At 39.4% G+C, this 21,603-nt stretch overlaps 1 protein-coding gene across 5 annotated transcripts in view; it reads right to left on the reverse strand.

Moving 5' to 3' along the window:
• Window positions 1–202: 202 nt before the first annotated feature.
• PHACTR2 (phosphatase and actin regulator 2) overlaps window positions 203–21,603 on the reverse strand; it is a 135,625-nt gene continuing 114,224 nt past the window's right edge. For all 5 annotated transcript variants that reach the window (XM_035320105.1, XM_035320106.1, XM_035320104.1 and 2 more), the window contains 6 exons: window positions 20,959–21,115; window positions 18,278–18,333; window positions 12,902–12,963; window positions 11,650–11,787; window positions 9,339–9,415; window positions 203–5,204 (listed from right to left, as the gene is read on the reverse strand). In XM_035320105.1, the coding sequence (XP_035175996.1) occupies window positions 5,189–5,204; window positions 9,339–9,415; window positions 11,650–11,787; window positions 12,902–12,963; window positions 18,278–18,333; window positions 20,959–21,115 (506 nt within the window). In that variant the 3' untranslated portion in view covers window positions 203–5,188. The remainder of the gene's footprint in view (window positions 5,205–9,338; window positions 9,416–11,649; window positions 11,788–12,901; window positions 12,964–18,277; window positions 18,334–20,958; window positions 21,116–21,603) is intronic.

Consider the following 21,603-nt stretch of genomic DNA (forward strand, 5'->3'; position numbering starts at 1 on the left):
CTATTCTATTCTATTCTATTCTATTCTATTCTATTCTATTCTATTCTATTCTTCTACTCTTTGAGCAATTGCTCTATAAGAAACTGGAAAGGGACATCAACTTATGCCATCTCCACGCCCTTCCCACCCCAAACCATCCAGATGCCCGTTGAGACAATCCACTGACATCTTTCAGTTTTGTTTAAAATCATACCAGCTAAAATAATTGTCCAAAACACAGTATTTCTTTAATTCCAAAATTTATACAAGTTTACAAATCAATATACCACCACACAAAGTAGTGAAAGGAAGAGAAGATATGTTTAGAAACATTTTACTATAACAATGCTCAAATATGGTTAAATTTGACATAGTATTGCAAGACTTTTTATATAAAGAATTAATGATTGAACAAAGAGATACAGAGAATACCATTAATTTCTTTGTTCCTATCCAATGCAATATTTAGCTTCTAGAAAACAATGAAATATTGGTGAAATGGCATATCTAGTTCGTATATTTCCATTAAAATCCTGAAACAAGATGGAACACTGACAAAATGAAGCAAGACCTTATTAATCATTAAAGTTAATAAATAGAAACCTGTCAAAACATTACAGTGAAATGTGTTTTTACTCTGTTCCTCCCTTTTTCTATATAGATACACTTCCATATTTTTTCCAGGTGCCTGTTAAATAGAAACTTTGATGTGTTCTGGGGAGTTTACTTTTCTTTTTATTTGATTCCTGAAATATTTTAGTAGAAACCTAATAAAAACTTTCAGAATTGCTTTTATTTTTGTTGTCCATCAAAAGCTAGGTCCCAGCAGTGAGTATTGCACTGAGCTTTGTACAATAAAAATACAGATAGCAACAATAATGGAGCTAAGTGTGAGAGCTCCTAAAGGCAGGAGGCAAGTTTATTCTGTTTTTCACCCTGAGTACATCTTTATTTTAGTTCACAGCAGCGGCACACGTCTTAACTCCATGAGATACAAATAAGAAATGATGATGTGAAAGCAGTAAATATCGCAGTCCTGGTACACCTGGCAACTTAATGCCCAAATGTAGGCTTCGAGCTTGGTTTACGTTACGATGAAAGCATTAGCACGCACGTGAGAAGAAGGGCTCACGCTCTCGTCCCTACTTCAGACACCAGCAGTGCTCAGATAGGGGGGTCCCCGGGGTGCAGGCTGTGGGCACCCAGGCTGCCACATCCCATCCTGGCCTGATTAGCCGTGATGTTTTAATCACCTGCTCTGTGGTGATACAAAACTGGGGCTCAGGCCGTATTTATAACCAGGCAGAGAGCTGCCCAAAGTACCGCCCCACAGCAAGGAGCAGGCATTTCGAGGAACTTCAAACACTCTCTTTTTCATTTGAAAGAACAGATTTCAGCTATAAGGACTGACTATAGGGACTTTCATGCTACCTGAAAGGAGACAGGCATCCTAGAACCGTTTCAATCGGTTTTGTGAAGAAGAAATTAGGATTTGCCTAAGCATCCATTCCCCTACACCTACAGCTGCAATGCACAATCATGCCAATAAACATGACCCAGGGGGTCAGTTCAGAAACCACAATTTCAGGTTACTCATTTTCTCTTGTGTAGGTGTAGACATCTGAGTTCACATCTGACTTGGTGGAACATAGGTACGTAAGGTTTCTCACATGTTTTGGTTGACATTTAAATGAACGGTCCAACCTCATAAAAATTAAAATGCTGATCTATTTTAGCCAGCTCAACGGTACTACTTGTTGCATGAGAAGTGCTATTTTTTTCTTTGCCCTTTCTACATCTTCTATTTTTTTTTCCACAAGGATTGCTCACTCTGCAGTTTCTCGGAACTTGTCCTGATTTTTCCCTGCTGACAGGCACGCAGCATTATGGAGAGTTAGTTACATTACATATTCTTTCCAACAGGCTGTTGTAGCAACTTGAAGATGTTTGAAGTCATCAATTCAGAGGACCAGGAGATATAGCAGAAGCTCTGCTTTAGGCAGGTCAATAAGGCAAAGTAAACTTCATAGTGCTTCATAGTGACATACCAAAATCTCACTTTTTATTGCACGGGTAACACTTTACAGCTGTTGCTGTCCTGCCAGTTGATATTTAGAATATAAAAATAATATGTACAATTCTAAGCCTGTGCATGAGTACAATACACAATGGATAGTTTATAGTTCTGATTCTGCATATATACTACATTTTTTACATAAGTCCCAATAAAGGCAACTCTTTTTGTCCAGTTACATACATTTGCTTAAGTAGTTGGCTGAATGACAGGCCAAAGAATGCATCTGATTATTTATCATGGAAGTATTAAGATGTTATATGAGAAATAAAGGATAACTCAACATCTCCAGCCAGGCTAGTACCCTGCCTGTAGTAATGGCTTGTAGTGAATACTTGAGGAGGATAGCCTAAGTGATGTCTCACCTATGCTTCCTCATGCCTTATGGCAAAACACAGCTTGAGAAAGCCTGTGCCAGAAGTTGTATCCCCATCGCTGTGTCTTAGTTCTGAAATGAGAAGGCGGCATGTTTCTTGCTGTCTGTGTTCCTGGTCTGGTGTGGAGGAATGTCTTCTTGCAGTGTCACTTGGTTCACTTCATCCTAGTAGCCTAACAAATGTTAGTTCACTCGTGTAGCCCTTGCATACCCTGGCATGTCAGTGGAATAGCTATCTTTTGTCAGGCTTATTTGGTCTGACCTGACCTTGGCCAAAGCTATTGGTCTATGCCCCAGCTATCTTTCTGTCTTGAGTATCTTGGCTACTTCCAAATGTTTGAAAGTGATTAAGGCAGCACTAATGTCTACTTATTTGCTCCACTTGTTTTCTTTGAAGTGGAGTATTGTGTTTTATACTTAAAAGTCAACATAGTAGACCTTTATAGGATTTTGGACATACACTTCCAAATTTGGCAACAAAAAAAAAGAAGTCTTAAGCAGGAGAATTATTTATTAAATGTAGTTTAAGTTTTTAACTTTAGTCTTCAAATTCTAAAAATAAGAATAAGGATTCTACCAGAATTGCTGACAAACCTTCACTCTAATGGCCTGATCATTTCTGTATAATTTAGTGCCAAAGAATACATTTTCACTGCTTCGTTGATGTCAAAGTGGTGTTTCTATATTTATAAAATGATGGGCCACGCAGAAGCTGAACTCCTTTCTGCAAATGGAATCCTAATGCCTCTTATTGATTCCATTAAAAAAGGAAGGTGCTCGTCCCTCTTCTTTGCTACAAGCATGTAGATGGCTATTTTATTTGGTTATTGATATTTTTGGATTGTACGTCATTGGATTTTTACAAAGATGTAAGCAATCCTAACAGTTATATAAATCTGTTGGTTTTTTTTTAAAGGTTTGTCAAATCATTTAAAAATAATAGGATGCCAGCTGTTGGAAAGCACTCTCCTGTTACTTCAAGTGCTCTTTACTAAAATAATCCAACGCATTTATGCAAACCTGATCTTGCTGTAAATATCAGTAAAGAGGGAGATCTAATTAAAGCAACTAAATTGCCTTCCTGCCTTTAGGCTGACATCTAAAACAACAAAATTGTCAATTCTATAATGTAAAAACATTCCACAAGAATCTACTGCAGGTTCTGAGGTAAGAATCACATCTACACAGACTTTTTATTGCCTGAAAAAGAAATACTTACACTTCATAATTAAAAAACTAAACAGGGCACATAGAAGACAAAAATAAATTGTAATATGTACACACATTAGAAAGGATAAATAGCATATATATTGTAATACTGCATTAAATGTATGCATATGTGAATTCCAGGATCCCCCCCCCCCAAATGTTGTGTACATGAATTCAAAGGATAAATAAGTGCTAATATATGACAGAGAATTCCTTAGTGTAAACAACGCCACAGGCTTTTTAATAGGCTTCTGTGCCAACTTACAAAAAGCATGTATTGCCTTTCACACTCCATACCCCTTAATCTGAATAGCACTGTCTTCACATACACAACTTCAAGATACTATAAAAAAATATGGGTCTAAGAAGCATTCTTCACACTGAGCAACAACAGGGTGCAGACGCTCTAAGGATTTTCTGTTAACTTTCACAAGACTGCAGGCTGAAGACACACTGATTCCGCCGTGAGTCCTTCCTAAAAGCAGTGCAAGGGTTCTTACATGTAAAACATCACATTAGCAACCACTGCTCAAACCTGCCGGTAAGGACTTTTGTGCCCCATTCCAATTCTGAGTTTGGACTCACACTATCGTGATGTCGAAGCTGCCACTACTGCCTGCCATAGGTGTAGAAGATAACGATCCCTCTGGTTTGAATGACAAATGACAGGTGGAAAGGAGTGTTTCTAAACACGAGTTGCTTCATTGCATTCATAGTGGCGTGTCCTTTGTCCTTCAAATCCTGTTTACGTATTTCCGAGGATCCAGAGCACATCAACATTAAAAAATGAAAAATATATGACTTGTTCTGTATGAACATTCAATGTATTTTCTTGAAGCATGCTCATCAGGATTTTAAAAAAGACATCTGAGTTATAATAGGACTAATTTCTGGCAACTGTATTTACTGGCACCAGAGAAAATTACAGTTCTTCACTAAAGTACTGATGACATGAGGACTTGTGGCTTTCTGTCTTTCTCAGACAGGCTGTGGCCACTAAAAACTACATGCACAGCTGCTCATACTCTCCTTTTTTTTTTTTTTTTCTTTTAAATTATTCCTCCCACTGGCCAAGTGCATCCCTATGCAGTGCCACCCACCCTGCTGCTCTCCGCTGACTGACAAGGGAAGTCTCTCCCCCTGCTCTCCCAGTCCTTCTCATGCTTCCCCCTGAGTTACCCTCAGTCACAATGCCACAAGCTCTGATGAGATCTTGGCCGTAGGCTCTCAAGCGATTGTCTTCTGCTCTTCCTGACTTGTCAAGCTCCGAGGAAAAAGGCCATCAACTTGTCTCTGTGGGCTGGCCACAGGACCACGCTGTCTTAGCATCGAGATGTATCTTTGTTAAAACAAACACTTCATATGGGTTCTGCTCCTAGTCAAATCATTTGTTCATTGATAAAGACAAGGGCCACATCCTTCATTAACCTCAGGGCAAGCTGCAAGACACGCTCACACTCAGTCAAATTCCAGTGCAATCTCGGGTCTTCAGGACGCAATGATTTCCCCAAAGAAAATTGTTACATGAAACATGGGATGTGGTCGAACAATTATGGACGATGAAACCTGAAATGATAAACCATTCAGAATTATATTGCTGCAACCAACACAGGGCTATGGTGAGGCTCAGGTGCTGGCATATGACTGCCCATACCATATTTACCTGTGCAACCTGCTATAGGGAACCTGCTTTGGCAGGGGGGTTGGACCGGATGACCTCTGGAGGTCCCTTCCAACCCCTACAATTCTGTGATTGTGTGATACTTGAGGCCGCACCTCGAGTACTGTGTTCAGTTTTGGGCCCCTCGCTACAAGAAGGACATCGAGGCCCCGGAGCGTGTCCAGAGAAGGACAACAAAACTGGTGAGGGGTCTGGAACACAAGTCCTGTGAGGAGCAGCTGAGGAAACTGGGGTTGTTTAGTCTGGAGAAGGGGAGGCTCAGTGCAGACCTCACTGCACTCTACAACTTCCTGAAGGGAGGCTGTGATGAGGAGGGCGTCGGCCTCTTCTCCCAGATAACTAATGATAGGACTCGAGGAAATGGCCACAAGTTGTGCCAGGGGAGGCTTAGATTAGATATCAGGAAAAGCTGTTTCTCTGAGTGGTCTGGCACTGGAACGGCCTGCCCAGGGAGGTGGTGGGGTCACCGTCCCTGGCGGTGTTCAAGAAGTGCCTGGACAAGGTGCTACAAGATACGATTTAGTAGCTTAGTGGGTAGTATTGGTGATAGGAGGATGGTTGGACTAGATGATCTTGTAGGTCCTTTCGAACCTTGTGTTTCTATGTTTCTATGATTAACCTGTTACCATGGTCCCTAGCACAGCTTTGCTTGGGTCAACCACTGCTCTTCCAGAAGCTGCCTCAGCATGGCAGGGTGAGCGCAGGCCAAAGGGCAGACAGGCCATGGGAGGACACCAGGACAACTCGCCTGGTGGAGGTGGGGATGAGGTTAGCTGTAGGAATTCAAGCCTGCTGGCCTTAGGGCTGGAGAAGAGCTTCCAGTCCACTTTGTTTACCAGCACAGACCGAGTCACGTTGCATGCACTATTTGGAGATACCGTCAGTAAATCAGAAAAGCCTTGCTGAGCCATAAAACTTAACTTTCCGTATTTCAATCCTTCTGCCAAATAAGGCTAACAAAATATTTAGATTTTTTTTTTTTTTAAAGTAAGAAACAGATTTTATAGCACTGCAGATGCTTTCTTCCTATTTTTGCCAGCTGTGACAAATAAAGGCCCAAAACCACCTTGCTGTTTTTTTTTTTTTTTTTGAGTTTTAGGTAAGGCATGTACATCTTGCCAGATTACCTGTACGAAGGACAGAGAGGCATGGGTTGCACCAAGGGTGTCACCAATCTTTTCTAGACTAAGTTGGGAGCCTACAGCAACAGCACTTCTAACTTAGCTGAAACAGAATGAATCCAAGCAGGAGAGGAAGGAGGGTGCTGATACCAGGTGCTCAATGTATCCATTACGAGATTTCTAAATCTCTGTTTAAACTGTTTTAAAAGTGCATGCATCCACAGAGGAGTAAAAGGTGCATCAACTTTAAGACAGCATAGTTAATGATCTACCTACCACAGCGGGTTTATGAAAGTTCTTGACACATTTTCTCCTAATAGATCCAGAAAAGAGAAAACAAGCCCCACATTACCTCAGCAATGCGGTACAGCACAATACAGGGATGCAGTTTTCAAATACAGGAGAAACACACAAAAGCTGACATTCACAAGGATGCAGCTCATCTGCTAAGTGAGGGTACAGTGCATTGCAAAAAAGACTCGGGGTTTTTGTATTTCTGTAGAACAACAATATATTGGACTATAAATAGCATTTCCATTAGAAGCATTTTATAAACATCTGCTAATATCCTCTTCCCAAACTTTTGTTTATTTCTTTATTTTTAGAAACTCAGTTTCTTGGATTCTGTTGCAAAATAACAGAAGGAATCAATCTAAATTACTAGGAGTAGAAAAACCATTCCACTGACAGTCATTACAGTAAATCATGAAAAACGAAAAACAGTGGCTTTTCTTTCCCAAGTTTAACATCAGTTTTGAACAATTCAAAGATATTGTGAATACTGACTATAATAATAGAGCTTCTTATATTGATTAATTAACTCTATGTTGTAAGACATTTTTGTTTAATAAGCAGCTTTATTTTTGTCTCATTCTATCACAGAACTTCACAAATAAACATTTGCTAACCTGCTGCCCATGCAAGTTTGCATTATCTCAGTCATCATCCTTCAAAACTTTTTTTTAAAATAAAGACTGACTTCTTCTCTAGCTGGAGACTTTTGTCTACAGTTTTCATAAACAAATCACTGTTGTTGCATCAATCCAAATGTAATTGTGAACTACATCATTTTTAATGAGAGGTCCAGGAGGAAACTGAACCTCTTTATGTTCAAAACGGCAACTGACTTAAAACATCTGCATTAATTTAGCTGCCTTAATGGGCTTTTCCTAGTGTGACTCTATTTAGAGTTTTGTGCAGTGGCTCCACAACACATCCAGTGAAAATAAAGGAGAGGGAGGGAGCAGGGAGAATCTGATCTCCCTCAGGTTGGAATTCTTCCAGGATCCTACAGAATCATTGCCTGTATTTATCCCAATCTGGCCTTGCCTATTTTTGATCTCTATTGTTCAAGGCCCTCCTGAAAAAAAAAATCCACTTAAAAAAAAATCCCTGAGATTTTTGGTTCAGCCTTCAAGAATCCAACTGTAATCAGTCTCAACTGTTTTCAATTCTAGTGAAAAAATATCTGATTCTTTTTGTGTGACTCATGTGTATCCATACTTATGCTCCTATACTGCAATGCAACTCAGAAAATCAAACAACTTAAGCAAGCGGTTACACTTCACCTCTCTCAGCACACAGAAAGATTTCTATTCCTACTCATTTCCCTTTTCTCACCTGTGAAGTCTAGTTTTTTTAATTAATACTGCTATAGTTCTGAAGAAGATACACTTCCTATTACCTGAAAAGAAAATGACCCCAGAAGACAAATGAAAATATAGAAATCCGTATCTGAAAATGGCATTTTCTAATTGTCAGAATGTGACAATTCATTTAAACCCTGCCTCTTTTTTCATTTGCTGGCTTATTAGTTGTGCTCTCTATTAAGCTGGTTTATTTTTTGAAAATTAATTTTTCACATTACATCTACACTGAATTGTGTATATATTATTACATAAAAAAACATGTTTTGGTGAAAAAAGATCAGTAAAGATGTGAAACCAAGCTCTAAATTAGGAAATGCCAGAAATCACCAAACACCCATCTCTCATTGTGCATTTTCATTTTGACACTCTCTTTAATTACAGGATTCACACTTACCTGCTAGGATCTTAAGTTTGACTGAAATAGTGAGAGCTGGTCTAGGTCAGCTCTATCTGCTAACTCTTTGTGAAAGTGAAGATAGTAATACTATGTTTGCAACGTTGGTTGATCCTAACAGCAAGTTCTGCTTGCTGGTGTCAGTTTTCAGCCTTTATAATTTCAAAAGATATGAACAGATGCCATGGGGATGGCAGAAAGCACCTCTCCCCTCCCAGTTTTGAAGTCTTACTAAAAGCTACGGACACTTTAGAACTCTTTAAACAATAATGCTTCAAACATCTTAGTGTTATCCAATACGTAGAATGAAACAAGTCCTGATTAAAACATTACAAGCAGCAAACAAAGAATATTAGAGTCTTCCTTGTTCCACAGAAACTGCTGTCAGGAGCCTATGTGAGTCATAGGAAGCTCCCCATAAGATTGATAGACTTTTCTCAAGTTCAACACATCATCTGTTTTTCACTTACCAAACATATCTGCAAAAATGCACGCTTCAATGACCAAGGCAGTACTGTCAGAAGACCCTTTTTTATGCTTGAGGACTGATAAATTCATAGGGAGAAAAGCTGAATCCTTTCAATGGATTACTGTCTAGATTTCCCCATCTTTTTCCATTTAGCAGCTAATCCACCGCAGTCACCTTCACGGCCCTATCAACTTCAGGGACTGAATCAGCAATACTGAGTGTCCCACCAGAATCAGTGGTGGGATTCAGCTGGAATTCAAGGCGACTCATGGCAAGAATCTGTTGATGGAACTAGTTATGAGACAACTGCAGAGGAGCTGCAGAAAGGCAGATGGCAGCTGTTGTACTCATCTCTCCTACTTATGCAAAAAGATGGATTCACCCACCTGGTAAATTGCCGACTTTCCTCATGTACTTCCATTTCTGTGCTTTTAAATTCATTCAGCTCTTTCCGTATTGCTGCCTAATAAAGAAATAAGTATATATTTAACCATAAGAAACATGAATTGTAAGGAAAGTGCAGAGTCTGAGAGGAAGCTGGCTCTACTCTGGTAGGTTCACAGCTCTCACACATTTCTGATCATAAACATGAGTGAATTCTTTCCACTTACAATTATTTGTAGCAATACCTTACAAAGAAAACCAAAGCATCAAACAACAACAAAGAAAGACAAAATCTACTGCACTGGGCAAGCCAACCCCGCACTGCAATATGGCACTTGCTACAGATGAAAAAAGGAGAAGGGCGTCTGTTACCTCAACAGTCACCTGTTGAGTATGCACCTGCAGGGGCACTGTATCTCCATGCAAAGTGAGTCACAGTTCCTGCATGGTAATTGTACAAACAGCAGGATCCTTGTATCTCCCACTGGAGACAGGACTTCAGGGATGCAAGATGAATAGCACTTTTTAAGTGGGAATTGGTCACTTGGCTTGATTAATTTTATTAAAAATTGCACAAAATATTTGGATGTTTCAGGCTTGTGTTTTCAGGTGGCAAATACTATAGAACAGCAGAAGTTTAGTGCACTTTACAAATGCCAGTGCTTGTTGCTTACATTATAAGAACAATAAGCAATTTACTTCATCAGGTAATACATATAATTTCTGAAAAATTCTAATGTATATTAGAAAGCTTTTTGTTTCTATGACAAATGATTTCCTACCTTCACTGCTAAATGAAATGCCAGTTTATCCTTGTTCCTTCTTTTCTTTCCCCATTTTAAATAAAAACAGTATCATTTCATTAATCCCTAAAGAAATCTCATCTGGCATGCAAGCCTTTCAATGCAGAACAGACATAGAGCCTGATAAAATTACAGCATCACCAGACTGAGGTCTCATAAATGAGAAATTTCATTTTAAGCAGGGTATGGTTCTGTTTAGCCACAGCAGCACGCTTACACAAGGCTGCTGCAATAACTAGGAAAGAGAGCGTCACTTCTGAGCACCAAATCAGCAGCAAAACCACCAGAGCTCCAGCTCCATAATATTGTTACAGTACTGTCTTCTGCTCCCACTGGAATTAGAAAAATGAATTCCTTGGGAGAAAAGGGCAAAGGAGTTTCCAGGCAACCCAGGGTCTTTGCCTTTCTGCTGAGGGGTTCAGAAGCAGCCATGGACATCTGTTCCTTACAAAATGAACTGAGATTAAAACCCATCACCCTAAAGTAGACAGGAAACTCCCCTGCTTGTTCTAGTGAAGCTTACCCAGGTTTTCTGGGAAGATGGACCTCAGGGAAAGTGGAGGTGCTGGGTGCCCTTACCTCCCACAGAGTATATGAGGACTAGAGAGAGTTCAGCACCTTCCAGAACCAACATCTTGAAACATCTTTAGGTACATTTTTAATGTCTCCACCTTGACTTGCCATGAGATTCTCCCTTGAATATCAGGTGAGCTGTCATTAATGCTAAAATACAGGCCGAAATAAAATCAGTACTTCACAGTGCCTCAACCAGAAGACAATGGATTCGTGCACCCATAACTTTTCATACCAAGCACATGGCATAGGATTACCATAAAAGTTGTTTCAAATCAAGTACTAAAAGGGCCAGAACTTTTTGATATGTAAATCTAACATATAAAACTTTCCTTTTATGAAGTGGTGTAAGAGGAAAATGGATTAGTATTTTATGGCAATCTTTGGCTGATTTATCCTTTAAAATGGAATCACAACATAATTTGTCCCATTCCTTGTAGTTAGGCAGAGGAATTATTTAACTGCAGTATGTCTGGGGCAAACCTCCCAAGGAGTGCTGCCTACATAGAATTATCTCCAAGATTGATAGTTACGGCCAAGAATCCTTAGAAAGAAGGAACAGCTTCTACCTTTTACACTTGAATGGATTGCAAAAGTAACTCTTGGTGATATTGATGCAGGCTTCTGCCTGCAGAAACTTTGCCTGAACTCCAATGATTATGGCTATCTTTCCAACAGCACGTACCTGGCTTAGCAAGGCTTTAAAAGTGCAATAAATTCTGGCCTGTTCTGTTGTAAAAGAGCTGGCAAACACACCCTGAACAGGCACCTGAGTGAGTTTTCTTAGCCGCAAGCAGAAAATGTACAGCACCAAGACAATTTTGCTGTCTCCAGCAGATGCCACGCATGATGCTTGCACCAAGAAATCACAGATCAGAAGAACCAACCAAAAGTGAAAACTGCGAGAATTTAATTACAATATAAGTCTGCCCCTTGCCTTGTCTGCGGGAGTTAACCTGGCCCAAGGCTTGTCAGCACGACGATCATAATCCGGAGAATCTGTGACCTCCACGTACTCATTAAACCGCAGGATTCGCCTTGCTTGAAGTTCAGCCACTGTAGGCCTCAGGCTGAGCTGTAAGCAGGAGGCAGAAAATAGTACATTAATAAGACATAATAAAATAAAAGCTGAGGGTATGATGTAATCTCCAGAGAACTTTAATGGTGTTTCTAAATAGGGTCACTTTCAGGTGTCTAAAAAAAGGTACCACCCTGGGAGCACTGCATGGGAATGGGGGAGCTGCATAACCTAATTTTTTCAATTATAAAAATAGTCTCTGTCAGACAGGTCACAGAGAATCTTGACAGTTATCCCTGGAATATTAATTGTGACTTTGCAACTGTCACTCTGTTTACCCCACTAGATGATAGGTCTGTCTGCATTAACGATTACACGCTCTGCTACGTTCAGCTATAATACAGAAAATAAGCCTGATATGGAGGGACCTGCCTAACTAAAAAAAAAAAAAATAACATCTGGTGGACAGGCATTCTATCTTAGTCATTACAATGCCCAGCCACAGGGTTCCAGTCACCTCAAACAACATTCATTTTAATCAGCTAAAGACAATCACATTAAGGAAAAAAAATACTGCAACTATTTTTGCAGAGAAGGACAGACAAAGGAGACGTAAAAAAAAAAATTCCCATCCTCTCCCACAATGACACCCCAGAGCTAGAATAGCACATCACTGCTTTGTTTTGTTTATTTATTTATTTGTTATTTTTATTTTGCTGGGGCAATGAGCACAATCCCATCTGGAGCAGGCAAAACTGCTGATGTGGCCAGGAGAAGGGTGAAGGAATGGGCACACACTGCTTTGCTGCCCTCTCTGCAGCCCTAGGGAAGAGTGGATCTATAGGCATGGCTGCCCTTGAACATATATGGCAGCAGTGGTCATGCTCACAGAGGAAACTCCCAGATCATTTCTTCCCCCTGCTTACATGGACAAATATTAAGCATGGGCAGACTGTATGCTTTTTTGAGGTAAGGGAAACTGGTAGGAATGGGGTTCCTCCCTAGAAGGATTTGGCTGGTACTGCCTTTTAAACAGATTTCTAATATGGGGACATGATTAATGGATATTTGCATTAATGTATGTACACTGAATTTTTGAATCTTACAAAAAAATAATCCTATGCGCACAATACACAATACAAAACAAAACAAACAAACAAAAACACATCACCTTTCTACTGAGTCTACGTTTTATTTCTCTTTTGGCTTCTTGTTCCTCTTCTTCATTCTTCTCTGGTTTTGGAAGAGATAAAAAGCAGTGAATATTTACATATTATAACTGCACATACTTAATTCTCTTGGTTTAAAGCTTCAGAACTTCAAATCTTGGCTGATGTTTGCTCATATTTTGGGGTGATCCTGCTTTGGGTGAACCTTGGGTATTCCCTGCTTTTTGATTATGTGTGCTCTCATTTCTTTTCCCTATCCTCATTTTCCCCCAGTCCTGTAGATACCTTGAGTCACCATGTTGGGTCAGGAACATAGCAAAGAGAAGGCTTCCGTGTAACAGCAAGAAAGAGGCACTCTGAAAGAGCCGTCTAATGTTTCAATTACTCATCCTAGTATTAAAATCACTATTGCTTTTACTTCCAACATGACATCTCTTGACTAAGAGTCTAATTATCCATAAGGGTCAAAGAAAAAACTTTGAATATCTGAATCAGCCAAGTGTCCTCTACAGCTACAGAATGGAATGAATTTAATGACAATTCTTTTTACTGCCAGCTGTTAGTGCAAATTGCTTTTGTTACTTTAACATTTTTTTCTGACTCTATAATGAATGTATATGATTCATTACTCAGATATTCTTGGTTAAGGACCACTAGCTAAACCAAATGCAATATATAACTTCTATGCCCTGAATGGGTACAACAGAAAATTGCACGTGCATTTTCTGAATGTACTTGGGAACAAAACGGAAATGTGCTATTAATAAATTTCTGAGCTAACCAAACTTGATTTCTTGAGTGCTACTGACAAGAACACTTACAAGGGCACATTTGTATGGACTCAGCTTTTTTTTAATTCGATGTGTGTTCTGCAGAATATTATCTACTTTATTGATCCACCTCATAGTTACATGCAAGCTTAACTTTGATGTGGCTGAAATATACCACCTAGAAATATTTTTAGAATTCAGATCCTGTTTTATTCAAGGTTGGTGGTTATGGATTCCAAGTTGCAGTTCAAGGCTAACTATAATGTTCATTTGTCTATTGTGGATGCAGCCAACCTGCATAGGCGCAAAGGCACTTTTTAATTCCAGTGTCATTCAACACTCTGTCGGCTATGGCCAGCCTGTGGAGCTACTATAGGCAACCTAGCTGCAAAAAGGCTTCCATGTCATGGCTGGTACGCTGGAGGTAACACTGTGACAGGTCACCTAACAGCACTTGCACATTTCATTGCTGACTCAAAGGCTCTCACGTAAGAAGAAAACAGGGGAAAAGGAAAGATGGACAAGTAGAAAAAAAAATATAGAAAAAAAAGAAGAAAGTGACAATAAGAAGAACCAGTCCAAGAACTGTTCTGGGAGAAGATCCCAACACAAACCCCAGATTTCAATTGGCAAAATGCAATTGCAAGGGCTTGCAGCCAGAATTAGGTTGGATCTATTGTTGATGGTGATTTTATTGAGATACTGAAATGTGAACATAATTCATGGTTTATTAATATTTTTTATCTTAAACCATGAAGAAATAGATCTGAAAGGATCTATAACTGACTAAACTGAAAAATTGAAAGGTAAAGATCAACTTAAATTATTTCATTATTAACATTATTAACATATCTATCAGTAACCAAGTTGTATATATTTAAAGACTTTAAATGAGAACTCTTTTTATGACATCTTCACCTAACAAAATCAAAAGCTCTCTAGCTTTTTTTGGACAGGTAAGTCATCTGTAGGCTTTTGTTTAAACAAATCAATCCACAGTAGTTAAACACAAATTATTAATTTGGGGTTCCATTTACCTGGGATTTGTTTGACATACAAATTTTTGCCCCTTCTGGAAGTGAATCACTTCAGTATTACCTCATAGAAATTCTCCAGTAGCAGAACAGATGCAACTGGATAATGCACATCAGTGGATATACACACACAGTTACCTATTTGAACTGGTTTACTTCTAGAAAGAAAACTCAAGAGCTGAAATAAAGGGATTGAAATCTGGTGGCTGCTGTTAATGTTTTGAATCTGCTGTTTGGCCAAAGGCCCCTGGTTCCTGGCACTGACCACTCTCCCTCGTACCTAAATTGCATCTCTCCAGACTGCTGAGTGGAGAGGTGCTCTACAGAAACACTGCCCTGACACAAATTCTTACAAAGAATAACACTATAATGAATTTTTTGGGTCTTTTGAAGTTCTGAAAGTTGCCACAGTGATTTAAGAAGATGCAGTGAGCTAAATATAATAGGCCTTGTGCTCCTTCTCCTTCAGGTGTCGTGGAAAATCCCACCCAGAGGCTAAGTTCCAGCTGCAGGTGACTGACTCAACCAAACAGAAAGACATTAACACACTGAAACACCTTTCTGACTGCTTTCCACCTTAAAAGCAGATCTGATCTGTAGGATGTGGAGAAGGAAAACAAAAACAGCGTATTCCCAGCTCCAAGTCCCCTCCTCAGACCACTGTGGAGCCGCACTGGCAAAGGACCAGCTGAGCAATCACCCTTTGCTTGCAGCACTCTCCGGTCAGGTCCCAGCAAGCTGTGGCTTTCCTCCTTCCCTGCCTGCAGCTCCTGGGGGGCACACCAGCACACAGGTCGAACGGGCATTTGACTTCACACTGAAACCATTTTATTTAGTAATGCTCTCTGGTTAAAAAGCCCAATGGTCAAAGTAGAACAGCTTCCCTGGCATCTGTATGTTATTGCTCCTGCAACGTCTGCCCCATTAAATCCTGTCACCTTCTGTTTCTGTGGGACATCTGCTTCACAGCAGAAGGGGAGAAGAGAAGAGAGGATTTGCTCTGCCCGAGGACTGTTCTGCTCTTGACCAGAAAGCACTCCAGGAGCATGAAACTGAACTTTCCATTGTGTCCCTGTGGGGATTAGCTATGTTTAGACTTCTCTGTGGGCTTGCTGAGGAAAGAAAAAGAAAAGACAAACAAAGCGCCTCCCTCTTGGAATGCTGTGGAACACAAAAAGCGGCTTCTCTTTCCCGGTTTTACAAGAAAAGATAATCATTAATATTCCCTAACTAGCACCAAGGGCTAAACACTGCTTTCTACAAAGCCAGTACTGGCAAGCATGCAGGTGCACTGGACAAAAAGTTCACTGTCCTTTACAGATACAGCAAAAAATACAATTATCTTAATCTAAAATTCCTGGAAGAATAAAAAGTTTATTTGCCGTAATACAATGCTGTAAATACTACCAGCTCAGAGCCAGTACACAAGAAACTTGTCTGTACTAAAACCACAAGGCTTTATCTATTCCTTCAAGTGGACTCTTGAGCTATCATAACTTTGTTTTAGTGTGGGAAGACTAAAAAGTTTGGACAGTTTTTTCTAAATTGTTTTTACACAAAGCAGCCTGCAATGTCTTGCAATTTTATTCAGTCACAGGATTTTCAGCAACTGGTTTATCTGATAATATTATCAAAACAAATCTTCTTGCAACACAGATTTCCTCATTTTAAACGGAGATACAGAAAACATTCTGACTTTTTCTGAACCTCTTGAAAGATTTGGGCTGAACTTAATCCTGAAATAAACATCTGGACCTTTACCACTTATTGTAACCTCAGAGTCTGATAAATATTACCCAAAACAATACTTTCCCTTGGTTGCAGTTTACATACAAGCAATAATTTTCCCCACGCAATACTTAAAAAGGAGGAAGGAAGCTTTATGAAAGGAATCCCAACTTATTCACAAAAGTTGCCTACAAAAACAAAGGCATTTAAGAGATGTAAACATTTCTGAATGATCCACAGGAAGGGAATGCCATAATTTTGATAAATGATATGCAGGTTTTAGAGCTGAGAGAGAACTTGCACTCTCAAAGGGCTCTGAGTCAGACTGTCATCACAGACACTGTCTTTTCTTGTGTTTGCTTTGCTTTTTGAAGATTAACTTGAAATATTTTATATCTCTGTGATAAGCAAAAAGCAGTTGTGTATTCTACATCTGCTTGGCAGTGGCTCAGCTTTTATGTATTTATTTATTTTTCCATTTATGTATCTGCGTTTCAGCACTTGTTTTTGCTCTCCCTTACACCTTTAAGCCAGACACAGGGAAGTAGCAGGGAAGGATGGCTGGCTACGGAGAAAAAGAACAGCGAAGAAGTATTGAGTGCAAAGTATGGTATGCTGCCAAAAACATCAAGTAAACAAGCTGAAACAGGAGTAGAAATCTATTAACTGCTTTCCAGTCTTGAGCTACTTATTGCAAAATCAGTGACCAGAATAAACAACGGCAAAAGCGATGCTAAATATGCTATAAATATGCTGGTAGATCAGTTACCTAGAGATTAGCTAGACAGAGAGCACAAGAGGCCCAGCTGGTGTTCCCACCTCAGTGTCCATATTCTGGATCACCAATATGTTTTGGAATTATGTTTCCCACATAGTTCAGCATGAGCTGCTATATATATATATATATATACATATATATAAAGAATAGATGAGTTCTGAGATTTGCTGCTATGTGTGAAAGGCTTCCACGTGCATTTTCTTCCTTGTAAATGTTTATATCATTTATTTCTTCGACTTAAGCATTAGCTACTAGCCACTCCTGCAGAAAGAACACAGTGCTAACTGGAGCTGGGTATGGCAATTGTTACAGTGAGTGTTTAGGTAACATCTATATTATAAAAAGATTCATAATGACAAAAAATATCTGTTCTAAAGAGTTTACCAGCCTAAAAACAAAACCAGTATAACTAAATTGGAAAAGTATAGAAGGTAAACATCCAGTTTTCCAAAGATCATTCCTCTGCCTCTCACCATTTGAATCATAGACTTGTATTTTTCTACGGGGATATTGAAGAATGATTTAATCATCAGAAAGATATTCAGTAGGAATGTACTATCCAAGTTTCAGCACAGAAGACAGATAAATACATTTATTTCAGAAACGGATATAAGGACCAACATGCTGAAGCAGTTGGCATATGCCTGTTCCCTTTCCTCTGAATACTTCACCTTTCTTCTTAATCTGCTTTCCAAACTCTGTCCTTATATCCCACCTCCAGCTCCTACTGATATTCCCTCTTCCTCCTCAGAAAAAATAGGTGGAAGTTTAACCAGCCTTGAACTACTTCTAAGGGGTATCTAATTCATTTCTGGGCTTTGGGACTGGCTTCACGAAGTAGGATTGTGACAAGAAAAATTCAGCATCTTGAATATATGTAATTTTCACAGCTACCATTACAGGTTAGCATTTAAGTCTAGTGTTGACATGTTATTTTCAAGAACATAGTTTCTCTCCAGTTATGGATCTAACACTAGAGTAACAATGACCAGGCCTCCATGTGAATCCAACATACGCTGTGCTCACTTTCTAAGTAAGTATTAACTTAAACCTGAACAAAATACTTACGCTTGAGGATATTTCTTTGCTCTAGCTCTTCAGTTGTAGGCCTCTGGCTAAGTCTCCTGTAAGAACAAAATAAGTGACTGATTTTAAACCAGATCCAAATAAAACCTGATGATTTGTAATGCAGCTTAAAAGGTGTCTTACATAGCCATTCTTATAAAGCTATTCATTTCCAGTTGAGGTATTCAACCACAGACAATTTCCACATGTAGTTATAATACCTGGGCATGTAACCTCAGTACTGAGTGGGCATTTCTTATAACATTTATATTCTCACCACTTGAACACATAAGTGATACTTGCACTGGTTGCAGAAACCATACCAGCAAATTTATATTCCTCATTTACAGGTATTATTTCATGAAAGAGTTCATAAACCTTTTTTGTCCCCAGGCATCATAATTATGGTAAGCTGTGCAATCCTAAGATTATTCTCACGTATTTTGAATGCAAATCCTGTTTTGTTTTTAAACAGCTTACGTTTTTAACAAAACAAAACATAAGCTGAGCATTCCCCATCAATTTGCAAGGACATTAAAATTGTGGAGTTCCTATCAAAACTTGATTTTATTTAGTTACTTATATATAAAAATGATCATTTAAGAAATACCTGAGATACTCATTTTCTCATCTATATAGCAGAGAACATGATGGATATTATTGTCTTTGTGTTTAATAAACAAGTTCACTTGTTTGCTTGAAAAAAGGAGCAAGAAAAAATTCAGCCGTAAAATTGATGTTGCAGATGTCTTAACAGCTGGAAGTCCCCTCTGCCCAGCAAATTCCCCGTGGCTCACTACGGACCATTTGTGGCCTCATGAATTCCACCTGATTCAGACAACCCTTAGCATTTCTGTGACACCTGGAGACAAAGAAGAAGGTGTGGAGGGTGCTTGTGGCCATCAAATGGGACTGGAGAGCTGCGTTTTGATTCACACAGGGACTTTCTGGTAAGGAATGGAGAAAAAACTGTGTGATGGAAAGACTGGTTTCCAGTTACACTGGGGGGGGGGGGGGGGGGCGGGACTCATTTCTGGTAAAGAACTGCTTCAGCATTAGACCTTAACAGCTCCAGGTCTCATATGTACAGAGTTTCTATTGTGTTCATGTGATTTTCAGATCCTGAGGAGGTTTGAAACCAGTGACCAAGCCCATGCTGCAGGAAGTTCCTGACCCAGCACTCACTGGGCTGTGGGAACACGACTTCCACTGCCTTCAGACACGTTTCCACCAGATCTCTGCTCTTAGGTGCTGACCACAACATCGGGAATTTTAAAAGAAGATGCCATAAACTCGGTTGCGATTTCATAGCTGAGCATAGGTATTGCACCTGGCATTGTACCAGGCACCATAAGCTTTGCACATCTATTTTATGTCTGTATGGTGAAGGTACCAGCCTGGCAGAACTGGCAATGCCAGGCAGGAGACTTCAGGGCAGGTAAATCAAAGCTTGTCCACTGTAAGCCCCAGGGGGAATACAGATAAGTGGGATGTGATTACCAGAGCTGGAATTTGGTTAGGAAAGCGCTGATAACAACCAGCCTTCTTTATTAGCAGGAGAAAAAATAACCTTTGGGCTCTACAAAAAAAAAAGATGTATGCCTCTCACAGTTAGGGAATGAAATAAATTGCTTAGCTAGCCATGCAATTCACAGAGCACCTCAGCACATGTGCTAAGTGCTGGTGCCAGGCTGCTGGGCTTCTGTACTGGAGTAGCACTGGCTGCACTGCCCAGTATCTGGAAATCTAACAAACACAGGACATCCTCCAAGTCTGCCTGGATGACATTGCTGAGCACAAGAGAAACAACGACAGGCCTGGGAAAATCCAGACGTATTGTAGTCTGCTCTCAGAGAACTGTAAAAACCAAAATGAACACTTTGGATTATTTATTTATTTATTTATTTTTAATTAGTAAAAATAAAAGTGAAAACTATTTTTTAATGCAATGTTCTTAAGTTCAGGAGCAGAAAGTAACGTATGTCCCACAGCAGTTAGGAGCACGAGAAAGACATGCTCAGAGGTGAGCATACTACTGATCCTGATCTGCAAAGTTGGTCTCTGTTCATTTCTTTTGTTGGAACCCGTACACGAATAATTAATCATTTAGAGAACAGGAGAAGGGTGGGAAGGAACATAAGGGAAGAACATGCACAGGCATACTTTTTGTGTCTGAAACTACAACTCTGACTGAGAGGGGACACGTAAGTTCAAGTCCCTGCTAACCAGCATGAAGAAAAGCTTGAACCATGGCACTGATTGTTCTGGAGTCACTTTTATTCCTATATATAAAAACAAACAAACAAACAAAACAAAACAAAACAAAACAAGCTTAGGGATATGGTTTAGTGGGGACTGTTAGTGTTAGGTTAGAGGTTGGACTCGATGATCTTGAGGTCTCTTCCAACCTAGAAATTCTGTGATTCTGTGAAAAACAAACAAACAAACAACAACAACAAAAAACACCTCAGCCTCTGAAGCTCTGAGGTTTGTCTCCAGCAGAACAAAAATCCAACACTGACATTTTTAAGTCTTGTGAGAAATTAAAATACAGTTTTCCAGACAGTTTTACCATGAAGATCCTGCACTGCATATTGGGCTGAATTTAAAACATGAACCCAATGTTATTCACCGTCTTCCTCCACCTCCACCCAGTAAAAACACATTTACACTGCAACTAATACCTCACTAGCTTTGTTCCAATCTGATGTCTGATTTCCTGCCTCTCCTCTTCAGATGTGCACTGCAAGATGTTTTTGTCTTCTAATTCTTTCTTAGATGGTCTGTTGCCAAGTTTGATAGCAAGAGTATCCCTACGACGAATTTTACTTGCCAAAGAGCCTGAGGAAAGGAAGAGGAGGGTAAATTTAGTTCATTCATGCTTAGGTTACAAACACAAACCCTGAGTAAGGACTTTAATACCTCCCCAAAGCAGCCTTGTTCCGACATGCAGGAGAAGAATTTTAATTAACATCAAAAGGGAAATAGTTTCAACTCAGCTCACAACAGTAAAAAGTTGGAAGACTTGCATGAAAAAGCTAACAACCAAAATGACAGAGGAGTTTTACAAGGACAAATCTACATTTATGTGTCTTTGAAGTCTGATACATTACAGATTGATTTATTTACCTACTTCGTACTGTTAGCAAAATGCTGCTCTTAAACCTTAAATGAAAATGAGAACAAAGTCTTGTTCTGTCATCTTTCTCCTCATTCTTTTCTTTTTAGTCCCAATGTAATGCTACTTTTTTCTTGTATATTGCTTTCTATCTTTAACTAATTTGTAAAAAATATAAAATGAAAATAGTTGAATAAAATGAAATATGCTC

This window comes from Oxyura jamaicensis, chromosome 3, assembly GCF_011077185.1.
Source record: "Oxyura jamaicensis isolate SHBP4307 breed ruddy duck chromosome 3, BPBGC_Ojam_1.0, whole genome shotgun sequence".
In the NCBI taxonomy this organism is placed as follows: Eukaryota; Metazoa; Chordata; class Aves; order Anseriformes; family Anatidae; genus Oxyura; species Oxyura jamaicensis.